Source organism: Thermobia domestica, chromosome 13, assembly GCF_964235325.1.
Source record: "Thermobia domestica chromosome 13, izTheDome1.hap1.1, whole genome shotgun sequence".
NCBI lineage: Eukaryota > Metazoa > Arthropoda > Insecta > Zygentoma > Lepismatidae > Thermobia > Thermobia domestica.
The window spans coordinates 109,744,804-109,761,100 of record NC_137466.1 but is presented as its reverse complement, the minus strand read 5'-3'; the positions used below and the strand labels follow the sequence as shown (position 1 = coordinate 109,761,100).

At 37.4% G+C, this 16,297-nt stretch overlaps 1 protein-coding gene across 2 annotated transcripts in view; it reads right to left on the bottom strand.

Moving 5' to 3' along the window:
* The window catches only part of LOC145669267 (metaxin-2-like), a 64,073-nt gene that overhangs the window by 31,567 nt on the left and 16,209 nt on the right, over positions 1 to 16,297 (bottom strand). The window contains exons 3-5 of one of the 2 annotated variants that reach the window (XM_081737587.1): positions 10,146 to 10,222; positions 6,233 to 6,325; positions 3,359 to 3,523 (exon numbers count right to left, since the gene is read on the bottom strand). In XM_081737587.1, the coding sequence (XP_081593713.1) occupies positions 3,359 to 3,523; positions 6,233 to 6,325; positions 10,146 to 10,222 (335 nt within the window). The remainder of the gene's footprint in view (positions 1 to 3,358; positions 3,524 to 6,232; positions 6,326 to 10,145; positions 10,223 to 16,297) is intronic. The other variant, XM_081737586.1, reaches the window with a different exon arrangement.

Here is a 16,297-nt window from a genome sequence, read left to right as displayed (position 1 = left end):
TTTTCTTGACCTTCCGAAAAAGGTGTATTTGTTTAAATTTAAACCATATTTTTTTCGTAGTGTTTCTAATAGCAAAGGACAAATCTCTCTCAGCACCGATGAACCAAATGACATCAAGAGCACTTTTCACACCTCATCAGTGGCTTGTCCAAATTCAAAGGATCAACCTCCATACAGGCCTACATAACTTTAGTTAAGCTAAAGAAAGCCTATGTAGCAAACGAATTTAAATAAGTCTACTGTTAGAAACTGGAATTTAAATTTAAGAACAAAATTATTTACAAATTCGAGAGCTGGGGCAAAAGTACGCATTCGGATTCTTGCCCCAGAAAAATCGGACTTTTGCCCCATTCGCACATGTTTTAATTACAATGAAATGCTGACTTCATAACTGATACCGGGAAAAGGGGAGGTAGTGTATATTGTTACTGAAGAAGTTTTTTCATATGAAACAGCAATAAAATAAGTCGTAAGTTCTCCCACAGACTGTAGTACTATTTCCCATAAAACAAAATATTACTTCAAAGTAAGACAAAATATAACTTACTTCATTGTATTAACAAATTTCACCGCACATCTTTACGAATATGAATAGTACACCGCCGCCATTTAATCTTTCTGCAGCATAAGCAATTTTGCACAACTCCAACAAAAAGCGCCCCTAACCCCAAAAAGGACTTTTGCCCCCGGACACTCTGCGTCTCCTCCTTAGCAACACTAGGGATTCGAGGCTTTGGGGCATTGGTCACATTGCCTGTCTTGAAGAATTTGAGTAATAAATGGTGTACAGAAGAAACAATAATTTCGTTGCGCACATTTCGTTCATTGAATTTCCGTGCTGTTGCACTGTACGAACGATTCATAGCATCAAAGAGTAACGCAATTTCAATTCTCTGTTGAAGAGACTACATTTTATGTCTGCAATGGAGGGGGTCAAATGCACCAGTACAAACACACGTGTACAGCCTTCAGACTAACTGCTCCGGGTTGCGATGTAGCACACTGTTGGTCGGAAAAGCACATGTGATAGTGGTGCACGAAGAAACAGAGTGGCTTTGCTCAAGTACATGTGTCCAACACTAAAGCGCTATCACGGGCAACTCGTCCTCATGAGCTACATCTCCTCGCCCGCAAGAATAGCAATTCGATAGTAGCACAGTGATAACACGTGCGTTTAGTACACGTGAGGTCCGGCGTTTGAGCCTTGGAGGGTACATTTTATCGTTAATATTATGATACTCTCTTTTCTATCCGTTTCAGTTCAATGCGTATTTTGTATTTGCAATACTGTTACAATGCTTAACGTGTGGTACGTGTATTGTGCGTTCGTTCCAAACTAGACCTACGTTAGACATTAAAGTTGATTATGAACACGGTCTGGTCTCTACACGTGATTATCTTTCAAACGAGGTACCACACGATAGAGGGTGCTGATTAACTTTTGGTGTTACCCCCGGTAACCCCCTTGGGCCCTCCTCATGGGGGATTCTCCTTATGTCCCTTGAAAGTTACAAAATATTTCATGTTTCTATCTGCCTTGGTTTCTTCAGGAGACGGGCATCAGTGTTATGCGTGGAATGAATTTCAACTGTACTTTACGGATGGCCGCCATATTGGCTGGGGACACGTTAGCGACATGCAGTTTCCAGAACTAGTTTCTACACGTGTTTATCTTTCAAACAAGGTACCACACGATGGGATTTGCTATTTAAAATTTTGGAGTTACCTCCCTAACCCCCTTTGGCCCCCTCATGGTGGATTATCCTTACCAGCATAATGTTGTCTTTTATAACCTTTGAACGTTACACAAGATATCATGTTTCTATTTGCCTTGGTTTCTTCAGGAGACGGGCCTTAGTGTTATTCGTGGAACGCACTCTATATACTATCTATCTATATCTATATCTATATCTATATCTATATCTATCTATCTATCTATCTATCTATCTATCTATATCTATATCTATATCTATATATATATATATATATATATATATATATATATATATGTGTGTGTGTGTGTGTGTGTGTGTGTGTGTAACGAATCTTGCTCCACCCAATGCCCCTCCAAGCAAAACTTGAAATGGCGCCAATGGTTCCTATTTAAAATATTTCAAATTAGTTATTAAAAGAGATGGAAAAAATTAACAGTTCCTACAATTCTCGTATTATAATTATATATTTCCACTTAATATCAGTAGATAAGAAACAAAGTTGAACTAACAGATTTGGTGTTAAAAATCAGAAATCAATCATCAACAAATTTTTCAGTACTATTCGATTTCTATCAGTTTAGCTTCATTTATTGAAAGGGTATAATGGTTAAAAATGGTTTCTCTTATTAGATTTGTTTCCTTGATAGAATAATCCCCCTAGTAAGTTAATCGATTTCAGTGTACTTTTGTTGAAACTTCATGCCCATTATTACACAATTTCAAAGGTACTTTGACTAAATATTTATCAGTTAGACCAGCGTTTCCCAACCGGTGTGCTGCGAGGAAATCGAAACAAAATTATTAATTCTATAGCAACCAAACTGCAAGACATAGGAAAAAATGTATATTTATGTATTTCACATTACTATGAATTTCTACCACGGTAAAAATTACTGTAATTGTAATATATTATTCTACATGTATTACTGTGTAGCAGACAGTATTTTGGCTCGTACACATTTCCACGGTTAGTTGCTATGTTACCCTTCAATTGAGAGTCCACCGAAAAATGGAAGCTCTTGTACGGTACGTGTCAAATGAACGTTCGTAGAACATTCATTCGCACGTGAATGACAGAACAACACTTTGTTCAACAGCTGTGTTTTGACTTCGATGCATCGCAAGCTGTGTGATTGCAATAATATTCACTGGTTTTGGTTAAAACAGCAAAGTTAAAAGTACAAGACATTTGTTTGTTCACTTGTTATTTAGTAATCTTCGTTCTTAGTGAAAGGTTGGGTACAGTTTTCGAAAAAGAAAGCGTATTTTTAAAAATCTGAGTCGTATATTTCATTGCAATTGTTTCCTATTTTAAAATTAGAATAAAAAATAAGCATAATGAATTAGCATAGGGGAAAACGAGTGATCGAGCTTTCATCTCTGTGAGAAGGAAATCAGTAATCACAGAAAAAAAAATTACCATGGTATTTTATATTTGCAAACAATAATTAAAAAAATAATAATAATATCCATGAGTGTGCCGCGAAAATTCAAGTTAAACCCGTAGTGTGCCGCAAGTTGAAAAAGGTTGGGAAACGCTGAGTTAGACACTTGGACAACTAAGAACCAATCACCATCGCTGTAATTATTGTGTTAAGATAAACACACATTATATTCTAATTCAAACAGTACATTAAACATACCTCTTCTTTGGACTTGAAATTCCATTTCACTTTTCTAAGCTGGTTCCAAACTGCTTTTCGCTTGCGAGAGCAAAGAATGCGGTTCAATGGAAATGGAAAAACGGATCCGTATCTAGGGTAAGTTGTGTTGTGCATCACATCGCTCAAACACCACGACATATATAGCTAGCAAAATGTAAATTTATTATAATGTAAAAGCCCGATATACATTATTGTTAATATCTTTTATTTTTTTAAAAAAAAATATTATTAATATTGTCATTTATTACATAATGATTACAAATACATCATGGTTGATACAGAATTCTAAAAGATTTGAAATGTTAGGCTATAACTTTTGACAATTATGCTTTCTAGACTAAAAGGGACATAAACACAATTGAATTACAATGAAATAATGGATAGAAGATAAACATGCTCTTGAGCTCTGTTCACACTTTTCACTTTTTCCAAGGTGTTACAGAACCAAAGATTAATAGGCATTTATTTTTTAGTAGGGATGCGCACGAGACAAGATTTGAGGCTGTCTCGTCTCGAAAATGTGCTGTAAAAGTGATGACTCGACTCGAAAACTGTACATTTCTCTATTGGAAGAGCCCTGTCTCGACTCGAATTTTGTCAGGAAAATCCTGTCTCGACTCGTCTCGTGCGCATCCCTATTTTTTAGTGAGTACATATATCATAATAATACTCAGTATACCAGTCTATGCCTTTTTATACGTTATAATTTATTACCTAATTCGTCTGTAAGCATACGAGTTATAATAATTGATTAGAAAACATTGACAGGAGAGAAAATATCGACAACACAAACTATTTCACTATTGTTGTTTATAAGCAAGGTAAAGGTAAGACCAGACATAAGCAGATTGAATCGATTGTTACCAATCAGGTTCCACGCTACAGTTTAATCTAATCTCGGCTGGTCAAGTACACAGAACAATACATTGTAGTACATACGAGTATGTAATACGACGTTTCGTGCTTCATATAGAACAGCAATGATTATTGTAATAATACAACACAATATAATACTATTTCATGTCATTACATAATTGTTTTTAGAATGCTGAGCACAACTAGTTCTTGTGTCAAGCCAAGGAGGCTCATTGTCAGATAAACAGGTCAAGTAACCAGAATGAAAATAGAAACACTTTCAAAATTTTAACTGGAAATCCAATTGGGCAACAACAATTTGAAAGATCTAGGCTCAGAATGGAGGAATATACGTATTAAAATGGATTTCTCAAAAATAGAAATTCAAAGAAGAACCTGGATCCCGTTGGCTAAGGACAAAAGTCGACGGAGAACTTTTGTAAACGCGGCATCGAACCTGTGGGTTCCATAAGCCATGGAAGTTAGTTTGCAGACCATATTGCAATTTAGATGGATATCTGGGTCCAATCAAAGTGTTCCCAATCATATAATGGCATAAATGTTCGCTGTCAGTCTTGTCATGTTTTTTGAAAACATATTTTATATTTTCTTCATCATACCAGGTTATTTCTGTAGTATCATCGTCATGCCTGATCTTACCTATACACGTGCGCGATCATTCCGATCCCTGTAGAAGAGGTTAAGGTACACATTGCGTCATTCTTAACAATATTGCTCGGTGTAGGTGTGAAGCTGAGACAAGCTAAAATTTCAGTTAACAAACAATTTAAACGATTTACTATGGCTCTAATCATTTGTTTATTTGGCGATCCTGAATTTTTAACATTTTGAATAATTTTAATTCGAGCCTTCAAGATACATTTGTTATTAATTTTCTGTGTAAGACAAAATAGATGAACAATTAAGAACTTAAATTTATGGTGCAACCATTTGGAGAAAGGAAAGGACTATTCTTTTTACACATTGCATGATTTAAGTAATTTCAGTAAACAACCCTTTTCTAGTTACATTGCTTAAAGAATGATTGAAAATTTGAAATCATTGAAGTCTCAATTAGGATTATATTTTCCGATTTATCCTAAAAATGATTGGATGAAACTTTCTTTCTAGACTCGTGGTCTTCCATCTGTTGAAAATCAAATTTATCGATTCAACGTTCAAAATCCTGCTTTCATTGTTACTATTACGGGAGTTTTGGTTCCATTCTAAGACCTATCATGAAATTCCAAAACGGCTCCCATTACCCAGTACAGATCTGTGCAGGATGGCGTTTTCTTATTTCATACATATGAAACACAAATACAAGATCATACTAACTTGGTGCATGATCTACATCTGAAATTATCCAGTTTTGATCCAGACACACTGCAGTTCACGTCTGGAAACAGCACCACCTATCACATTAGATGAGAATTGAATTCATAATAATACACCTAACTGGTATAATCCAGTTTTTCGAATGCTTTAAATTATAACAGTATTGCACTGTCGTAAGTGACACATTTAGTGTTGTAATGTTGTAATTTATTACTTCATCTTGGAGATATGTGAAATATATATTTAGAAAAATCATGTTTATGTCAGGGGGACCACAGAGAACTAGCAGTTGCTACAAATGGTCCGCGGCGACAGGATTGGAAATTGCTGCTTTATAAGTTGTAACAACAGGGAATTTAATTTTATTTTTTACGAAAATTATTTCCCGCCTTTATCAAATATAAAATTATAAACTAATGATGGGCGTTACGCAGGAAGTTATTTTGGAACTTTACTTCTCGTACTTTCATTTTCTGCTCTGGTACTTTATTGTTCCTTGAGTAAACTAACGTAGAAGTTAATACGAATTCAATTATTACATTTTCTTCAGCAACGTCTATGGAAGATGACAAGGCGAATATTTTGAGGCCCTATATTGCAGAGAAGTGCGTAGGAAAAACTAAAATATGTAGGCCTAATATGCGTATGATATCCACTTACCTCAGCATTTCCAAAAATATTTTTCACGATGGACATGTACGATCGTAACTCTGATTTCTGGAACTCGTTTAAAGACTCTGACAAGGTGAAGCCCTGGAATTCAGTAAAATATAGTATTAGCAAGTTTTTTTCTTTACTTTTTAACTTCCAGTCAGCGGGTGGACAGAAAAGTTTTGGTTCTGATATTAGTTGCTAGTGTGACTAAAATAGAACAAGATTGCATTCAACAGTATGCTACTATTGGATCATGTATTTTACCTTCTGGACATTGAAGACCGAAGTAACTTTTACATTTTAGGTAATCTTATTATGTTGTAAAGCCTTCGATCATTTCATTTAAGATTCACACTACTATACCAGATCAGGACAAACCATAGCCATGGATTGTCATAAGATGTATGGCTCGCACGACCACTACCTATAAACTATCCTTCACTGAATTATTTCCAAACAATGGCCCAAAAGCTTCATCCTAAACTTTCTGTTGTCATCCTAAACTCTCAACTATTTGGTACTGTATTCGGCCTGGATGCAGTCCCGTGCTGGGATACTAACGAGGACGGTGGATAAGTCTACCAAAAGGGCGCCCATGCGCCCATACAAACATGAATACGTATATATATATATATATATATATATATATATATATATATATATATATATATATATATATATATATATATATATATATATATATATCCTTTTGACGGAAGGCTATTGAGGGAAGCTATTGACGGAAATTTGAGAAAGTAAAGGTTATTTGAAGAAATTGAATGGCAACACTGATTTCAAACATCCCTCAATAACTTCTCTTCCAATGATACCATGCCATATATTGCATATCGTTGGAAAGCTCATTCCATCACCTTTCAAATCCGCTATGTGGCACCTCTGTAGAGTAACTACAGGGTGAGTAACACGCAATAAAAAGTAAAAAATGGCTCAGAACCTGTAGCTCTCAAACCGTTGAGATTAGGACCTATGTTCATATGAACTTTTCTGCTTAGAATAACCCATAATAACATTTCCCAAAATATTGCCCCTTCCTCATGGAACACCTTGGATATATATATATATACAGTGAAACCTGTCTATGTGGCCACCATCGGTTCCATCGAAAAGTGGCCAACTTAGGTGGCCAACTTACAGAAAATAAGTGTGATTTGTGTATTTTTAGAATAGGATTTCTAGTATTACTTGATTGTAAAATTTTAATAAGCAGTGGCACGACAGCTACTTATAAATAATGTATATAGAGTAATTAAAAATATACAGTACTAGAAAAGATTACTATAGTATATTTAATATATGTGCATACCTTTCTCTTCCTGAAAACTAGTCTGATACATTGGATTATTCGGATTGAAAACACAACAACACAAACAACCATGAAATAGAAGTGTATGTACGCAGTTTATTGAAATTGATATTATAGCACATTGAGTTATTCAGATTGAAAACAAGAAAAGCTAAGTTATAAATTGAGAAATTCATATGCAATTTATATGACTTCTTTTCAGTTACTGAATGGTGGTTCATTCTAGACATATTTGCTTTATTTTTTTTTGGCAGATATGCACATTCTAATATTGTAGTTAACTACCTCTGAGCTAGAAGTGTTTCCCTCGGAGCAAAAAATGTTTTGAAAAAATCTTGAGGGAATTCATATCTCAAAACCTCCGCTACCTTTTGACATGCAGTCAGGTGCCAATAAATGACAATTGAGCTTTAACCTTGAGAATTTTCCGGAATTACTAAAGCTTTCCACTGATGAAAGGAGCCGATATAGCTAATGGTTTTACTAAAAAAAAACAGACAGGGTAAACAAATACGTACAACCATTTCCTGAATTCCTGTACGTGCTTTTTCTTATTCACATCTTCCTTCACTACCCTTTTATGAGGGTAGTGTTCTGGCCATTGACCTCCAAGAACAAATCGTGCGAATCTATGCTTCTTTGTATCCAATCAAAAATACAGAACATCTGCCTCTCACATGGGAATTCGAAAGAGTTCAGAAAAATAACAAAATTGTATTTTTCGTGGCCAAGATACGCAGGTAAATTTATCATTATCATCATAGGATAAACATTGCTTCATTGTGGCCAACTTCCAAATAGAGTAGTAAGTAACGAATGTCTTATGGGAAAATGCAGGTTCAAGACGAACTAGGCCAAGATAAGCAGGTGGCCAACTTAGAGAGGTGGCCAAGTTGACAGGTTTCACTGTATATATATATATAGTGTAACTTAAAACGAAATGTCACAATCATCACGATATAAACGCCTCGCCTCTTGGCTATTTTCCCTTGTCTCTTCATATATGAGGTGCATATCTACCAGCTTGTGGACAGGGTAATCTGCCATTGCGCAGGCACGTACAGATTAACACATTCAATTTTACTTCAACACCAACGTCTACCCTATACATGACCGTGAATACCTGAACAAAATTCTCTACAGTTGAATGCAACATTTCCTATTTATTATACAGCAATTCTACACGTAACACCAGAGCATCGGACTATGTATATCACTCACAAGTTGCGTAGATGCCTACTAAAACACAGCCACGCTAATTGACGCCATTCCACAACGAAACTACAAGACAGCCTTCTGTCTATTGTGTATGTAAGATACTTGAAGAGAGTACTTGAACTACACACACGATTCAGCTCGATTTGGCTCGTTTTGGCTCTCGAGCCGAGTTCTCGAGTCGAGTTTAAAGATGTCTGTTTCGAGTCGAGTCGAGTTTCTAAGAAAACTCGCTCGTGCCCATCCCTAGTCACCGTTCTTAAACTTGTTAAACCACCACTGCATTGTCCGCGTAGTCACGACGCTTCCACCAAAGGCCTGGCATATCTTCGGTCCCGCTGCAGTCCAGTTTGAATCCAGTTTGAATTCGTACAGCATACACCGTCATGACGCTCTATGGAGGTCCCATGTTCACTCTGTCCTTACGCAAGTTTACGGTGTAACCGAACTGCCACACCAGATAGTATATTGGATATACCCACACCAACAACGGACCTTCGTCTTATCGCCATTCGCATTCAACTCACGGTGTGAGGGCGAATTGAACACAGACCTCCACAAAAGCGACAGAACTTTCATGGTTACCTTTATATTATGCATATACTTGTGATTTCTTCTTGTGTATTGGTATATACAGTACACGAGCTATTAGTAGTAATAATATTTGTAATTATCACATATTTTGTGTAATGATTTTTCGTAATTATACTCCCAATAAAATGACAAGATTATTAATATATTGATTAGCTCACATACATATATTGGCAAAGTATCACTCGACATCCATCGTCACCTCGTGGCTATATAGTTACCATATCTGGGTTTCATTCCCAGTGGTAGATAATATAATTCGAATCCTATATCCAGTTTCAGTTCCAGGTCTCATATAGCATCAGTGCTGAAAGAGACATTCAACTAAAAACCGACCAGCAAGTGAAATTTTTCACGATTACCTAGGAACTTGGTTACAATTTGTTCAATATTCATTCATTAAGACATGATATTATATAATTAATCCATTTGTACGCAGAATACGTGAGAAGTTTTATAAGATTACAGTATAATTATTATAAAAGCAAGACGTCATAGTCTGTCAGTCATGTTCTTAACAGTTCACAGTCAGAGTTGTCACTATATTGTCTCCTACATTACACCAAGAGATGTCGTTATCGTACAAGCAATTTGTTGAGCCGAAGTCTTGGGAAAAAATACTAGTTTGGAAGGCTTTACAAGAAAGGCTATTAAGTATTTGTAAGGATTATGATGTACCGGTAACTCAGTATTTAGAAATGCAGAGTAATCTCATTCAGTACTATAAGTGATACTCCTTCACTGACATAAATTTCACACATGAGGAACTCCAAATTAGGTCCTACATACCTTGTTATGAAAGAAAGCCACTATTGGTTCAAACTCTGAGACAATGAACGCACCGCATTTTATAAATGGCACACTACCTGTAATATCAGAATTAATAAAAAATCATAAAAGATTTATACAAAATAGGATAGTATAATAGATAATAATATATACACTTACTGTAGGGATGCGCACGAGACAAGATTTGTGGCTGTCTCGTCTCGAAAATGTGCTGTAAAAGTAATGTCTCGACTCGAAAAATGTATATTTTTCTATTGGAAGAGCCGTGTCTCGACTCGAATTTTGTCAGGAAAATCCTGTCTCGACGCGTCTCGTGCGCATCCCTAACTGTATATTCTTATTACTTTAAACCAACCGATGGAAATCATTATGAAAGGCAAAACTTTTTTTGTGTGTTTGTTTCTAGTGTGAGAAAGAGTAACTGCCACGGACAGTAGCATGGGCATCCATACGGTTGATTTAAGGGCGGGTGTAGTTTTTCTGGTATGGTATACTATTTCATAGAACTTATATGTAGAATAGGCTTTAACTCAATACATAAACAATTTCACTATACCTCAAAAGTTCTCGAACATCCCAGATTTGAGCGAGTATATACTGTGGACCTATTACTTTGGCAGGATAACTTTACCGTCATGTGTGAAATAACTTCTGCCTAAAGCATAGAATTTGACTAGGGATGCGCACGAGTCGAGACACACTTTGTAAAATTCGAGACGAGTCGAGACAAACGTATTTCTCGACTCGAATTTTCGAGTCGAGTCGAGACAGCTGGTAAAAATCTCGACTCGACTCGAATGTCTCGAAAATTTTTCTATAATTTTTAATATTATTTTGAAGAAAATACTCACTCAGAAACACTCGGCACGAGAATTTCGGAAACTGCAGGACTTGTCAGGTGTTCGAGGAGTGCTGTGGTGATTGTCTTCAACAAGTGGCGAAACCAAGGGGAAAAGACGTCCAAATGTCGAGGGGTTGGGCGCCCCCCACACCTCATTACAGATGTCGAACGTCGTAGGCTGGGCAGACTGGTAAAACAGAACAGGCAGCGAACTGCGTCGGAACTAAGATCAGAGTTTAATGCTGGGCAAAGTACAAGTGTGTCTGAACTAGTGTTGTCAAATTTTCGGAAATTTTGAACCTGTTTTTTTTTTTTAAAAAAGTTTTTTTCGATTTTCCGGAAAAATTGAAAAAAATAAATATGTTTGTATTAGGTTAATTTTACTAGTAATATCATCTCTTTTTTTCAAACACACGAAAAATGTAGGTTCAAAAATTTCAATATTGTGAATATTAAAAAATAGCATTCGAAAATAAAACTATTCCAATTATTATCTATTTATTAAAATACTAGATTTACGCGTATATGTTTCTCCTCACAGAAAAGTTTATATGTTTGTCTCCAATCCTTTCAACAATGAGATCTCGAACCCACAAGTGCTAGAAACATCCGTTTTCATTTCTCGATTCCAAATTTTGTGTAAATTGTGCAGTTCTAATTGAATATTTTTATTTAAAAAAAAACATGGCCATTAGTTCTTTATTACATTTATAAGGGTACACTAGAAGTACTGTGGGGGCGCGGTGGCTCAGTGGAAGGGCGTTCACCTCCAGTACTTGGGACCCTGGTTCGATTCCAGATCGCGCCGTTTGGACTTTGTGGTGGACAAACACCATGCTCGTGGGTTTTCTCGGGGTTCTCCCGTTTCCTCCCACTTTCTTCATTCTACCATTTCATTCATTTCTCATCATCACCTTCTCCTTTAGCCTAATCGGCATAATCGTGGGAAGTAAAATTCAAGATTTCATTTCACTAGAAATACTGAAATTTTTGAAAAAGTAAAGCATCATACTCTACGAGTCATATATTCCAACATCACATAGTTGTATATAGGGGTTGTATATATGTCAGGCGTTTGTTTCATGGCCAAATGATAATGAAAACGAAGGATAACCACTTCACCAGTCTAAGATTAATCTTCATTGTTTGGAGAGGTTTTTTTTTTTAAATAAACACTGTTTATCACTGACATAATTAATTGTGTGTGTACTTTATTTACTTATTAAATAATGCATGCATACACGATATGGGCATTCAGTAAATGGATACTTGAAAATTTGAATTCAATTATCTATACAAGCAGGCTACGAGTCTTTTGTTAGCCGGCTACGGGTGCAGTCCAAACTACGCTTTGGATTGACCTTCTTACCGGATGTGTAGCATACCGAAGGACCACACAGATGTTATCGAAACTATTGTGCTATTGTTTTTTTTATTTTTTGTATGCTTTGGCCTGTAGTAGAAACTTCTGTAGATAACCGAACCCCGCCAGTGAAGCTATATCTAGCATCTTGGTGCTAGATCTAGCATAATTCACTCCCATTTAGCATCTAGCATTTTGACTTTAGCATCTTGGCAAAATTTCATTCTTTCCTCTGAAGAACAGAAAAAGAACGAAAATTTAGATGGCTCACTGGGAATTATCCCTTAGTTGAAGCGATGGTTGGAGTAATAAAACCAGTTAGTATTTCCGCTGCTTTATTGTTAAATTCACAGAAATGTTCAAAAATAAGCAAAACGTGACTCTGCACAAGATGTTTACTTGCCCATAGTTTTATTATTGTCAACTGAACCCTGAGTGTCTGGGATGTTTCTGTCCCTTCTCACTTTACAACTTAAGAGGGGAGGGGGTATGATCGTCATAGTACACCGCTAAAAGAAATGCTTCAGTGCTGCGTCGGAAGCGGCATGTTTTGTATATATTTCTTAAAATGTTATCCATTCATAAAGTATACATTCCCCCTTCCTCCCCTGATTCTCTTTCCAGTACAGAGAACCGACTCTTTAAATGAAGAAAGAACCCTGAACCCTCCCGAAAATGCAAAAATGACTGATGCGTACAAATAACAAATCTGTGGATGAATCAAATAATAGATGATGACGAAGAAACATGAGAAGATGATGACGAAGATAACAGTGCTTGATGCAGCGCAGTCCACTACATGTAAATAGATTTGAAGTGTTCATATTTGTGTTTGTGTACGTGTGTATGTGCTTCTTTCTGAGTATTTATATGCGCGTGTGTCTTGTAATTGTTATATTAATATCCACTGGATTAAGTGAAAGTATAAAATGGATTTGATGACTGCCAAATTGACGTCACCTTGGTAAGTCATTATTTTTTAATATTTAGTAATATTAAATTAGATTATTGTTTAGCGTCGTTTTCAGGAGCAAAGCTCTACAAGACGTGAGCGTACAGTTTAACGTCGGATTTGAAACACATGAGCTCCTACCATGAATCAAACCTCGTTCGAGAAATGCGCATACGCTAATTTTCACTAATATAATCTTCACAATGTAACGCATTCGCTAGGCACGTTATCTTGTTTAAAAACAAAAAGCCTATCTCTTATGTTTCCGTCTCGGGGTTGGACTGCGGGATGATAGAGATCCGAAAGAGATGTTTTTATTATATTTTGTACAGTAGATCTGCTCCTTCATAATATCCGTGTTTGATAAGAATGAACCTCCCTGGCTCACGAAAATGTATACGTAATATAACAAACAATGCCAGACTAATATAGAAAACATTGAAGATGCCCCCCAAGAAAATTTTCTTCGGCCACCCATGTCTGGAGGTACACAATTTCGCAACTCAGTGGATACGATGTGGATGTATTAAAAGCCCACTGATTTACTCATGATATTTAAATTTTATAAAAATATTCTTAGTGAATACTAACCTGAGACGAACTATTTTTTTTAATTCGATCGCAAAGGAGTTTTTTTTTGGGTCACCAGGTCTCGGTAATCGTCCGGCATGAAAACAAGTTTCTACAAATGTTTCCCCAGCAAATTTTTTGAGAAAGGGGTCCCCTAGGAGTGTTATTTAGGGGGTAATTCCTGCGTTTGTTATATACATATATATAGATATAAATATAGATATAAATATAGATATACTATGTATATGTATGAGGATAAGTAGGAGCGGGTCTTTAAAATTAGTTCGGAAAGATAATATGAAAATCTGGCATAATTTGCAAGAATCTAGTCTAATATAAATTGTTTGTGTTTGTCTGTATGCGGCCTAGGGACCAAACGAGTGGACCGAGAGTTACCAAATTTTGGTCAGGGGTACCTTGGCCCAGGCCCCAGATCAAGACCAAAAGTTAGGGTAAATTTGGAACCAGGGGAGTCTCAGGAGGGCGTTTACCGGAACCGGCTTGGGAACCAGACAAATTGACCGAGAGTTACCAAATTTTAGTCACGAATACCCTGGTCCAGACTCCAGACCATAGTTAAACGATTTTGTCAAAATTCGAACCAGGGGAGTCTCAGGGGTCGTTTACCGGGACATGTAAAAGTAGTAGAAAATAACCGATATTAGTGTTGAATTCATAGTTTTCGCGGTCGCTGAAATCAATGGTGACACGTTAATTAGCAATCACTTGCAAATTCAGCTACCATTGTATGCGAGCCGGCGAGCCAGCGGTAAGGGGGGGGCGAGAAATCTAAAAGTAATTCAAAATGATCGATTTAGTCTCAGATCCTTAGTTTTCGCAGTCGCGGAAATGAGGGTAATACTTCCACAGGCCTTGACTTCTATACGAAGAATGGGTATATATACAGGGGCGGATCCAGAATATGATCAAGGGAGGGGCTAAACCATATTTTTCTGTTTTATCCAGTGTAAAGCAGGATTGAAGCCCATTTTATCCAGTGTATATCTGAGCGTCAAGGGGGGACTGTAGCCCGTATAGCCCCCCTTACATTCGCCACTGTATATATATATATATATATATATATAGTGATCAAAAAATTAGGGAATTAGATGAAAACACATGTAAAACTTCTTACGAATAATGTGAGAATACTGTATCTTGTCCAGTTCAGATTAAAATCATGAAGGCCCAACGTGCAAACCAACCGTTTGGAACATCTGTGCACGTGATCAGTGACGTGGCGCTACCAGATATCATTTTGTAGTGTGGCGCTGGCAACACATTTCAGCTCCAGGATACCTTTGTTCTCATTGTGTTTAGTGCGTCACAAATCTATGCAGTGAAATTGCGCAACAACGTGATTTGCCAGAATCGTTGGCATGGCGAGCTGTCGGCAGGTTGAAACTGGTCAGTCACGGCGGGAGGTGGCACATGCCATAGGAGTGGCACAAAGTGTGATTTCCCGATTGTGGAATCGATTTCAAATAACTGGAAGTGTTCGAAGAAGACAAGGACAGGGCCTTCCACTAGCAACCAAAGCCAGAGACGATCGTTATCTCTTGTTAACAGCCCGTCGAAACCGGCGTCAGAATACAACTCTGCTCCCGCAGGCCTTCCGAACAATAACAGGACGCACAACATTCACTCAAACGGTCCGCAATCGCCTTCAAGAAGGTGGTCTCTACGCACGTAGGCCTATGGTGTGTATCCCATTAACTGCACGACACCGTATTGATCGAAGAGCGTAGGCGGAGGAACATCGTGGGTAGGGACGCAATGAATGGGGCAATGTTTTGTTCTCTGACGAGTCTCGATTCAGTGTAGAGCCTGATAATCGACGTGTTTTCATCTTGAGAGAGTGTGGAACACGACACAATCCCATGTTTGTGCGAGAAAGATCACAGTATCATGGTGGTGGACTGATGGTGTGGGTAGGAATCAGCATTGGTGGGCGTACTGAGCTCCACATCATCCGAAATGGCTCTTTGACGACTCTCAGATACAGGGATGAGATCATGAAAACTCTTGTTCTTCCATTGGAGATTCGTTCCTTTTCATGGATGACAATACTCGTCCTCACAGAGCTCGGTTAGTGGATGAGATGCTGGATGCTGAGGGTATCGCTCGGATGAAGTGGGCAGCATGCTCTCCGGATTTCATTCCAGTTGAGCATGTCTGGGATATGCTTGGCAGACGAATTGTCGCTAGGCCAGTAAATCCAACAACCATTCCAGAGCTGGAAGTCGCTCTTCTGGATGAGTGGCACCCCCCAAGAACTCATCGATAATATGATTGAATCCATGCCACGCAAGTGCGAGGGTCTCTTGGCTATTCAAAGTGATCATATGACATATTAAGGAACAATGAATGTTGTTGCCTTGCCTGTTTGTGAGCAGTTCGAGAGGTGCACACATAACCGTCTTGTG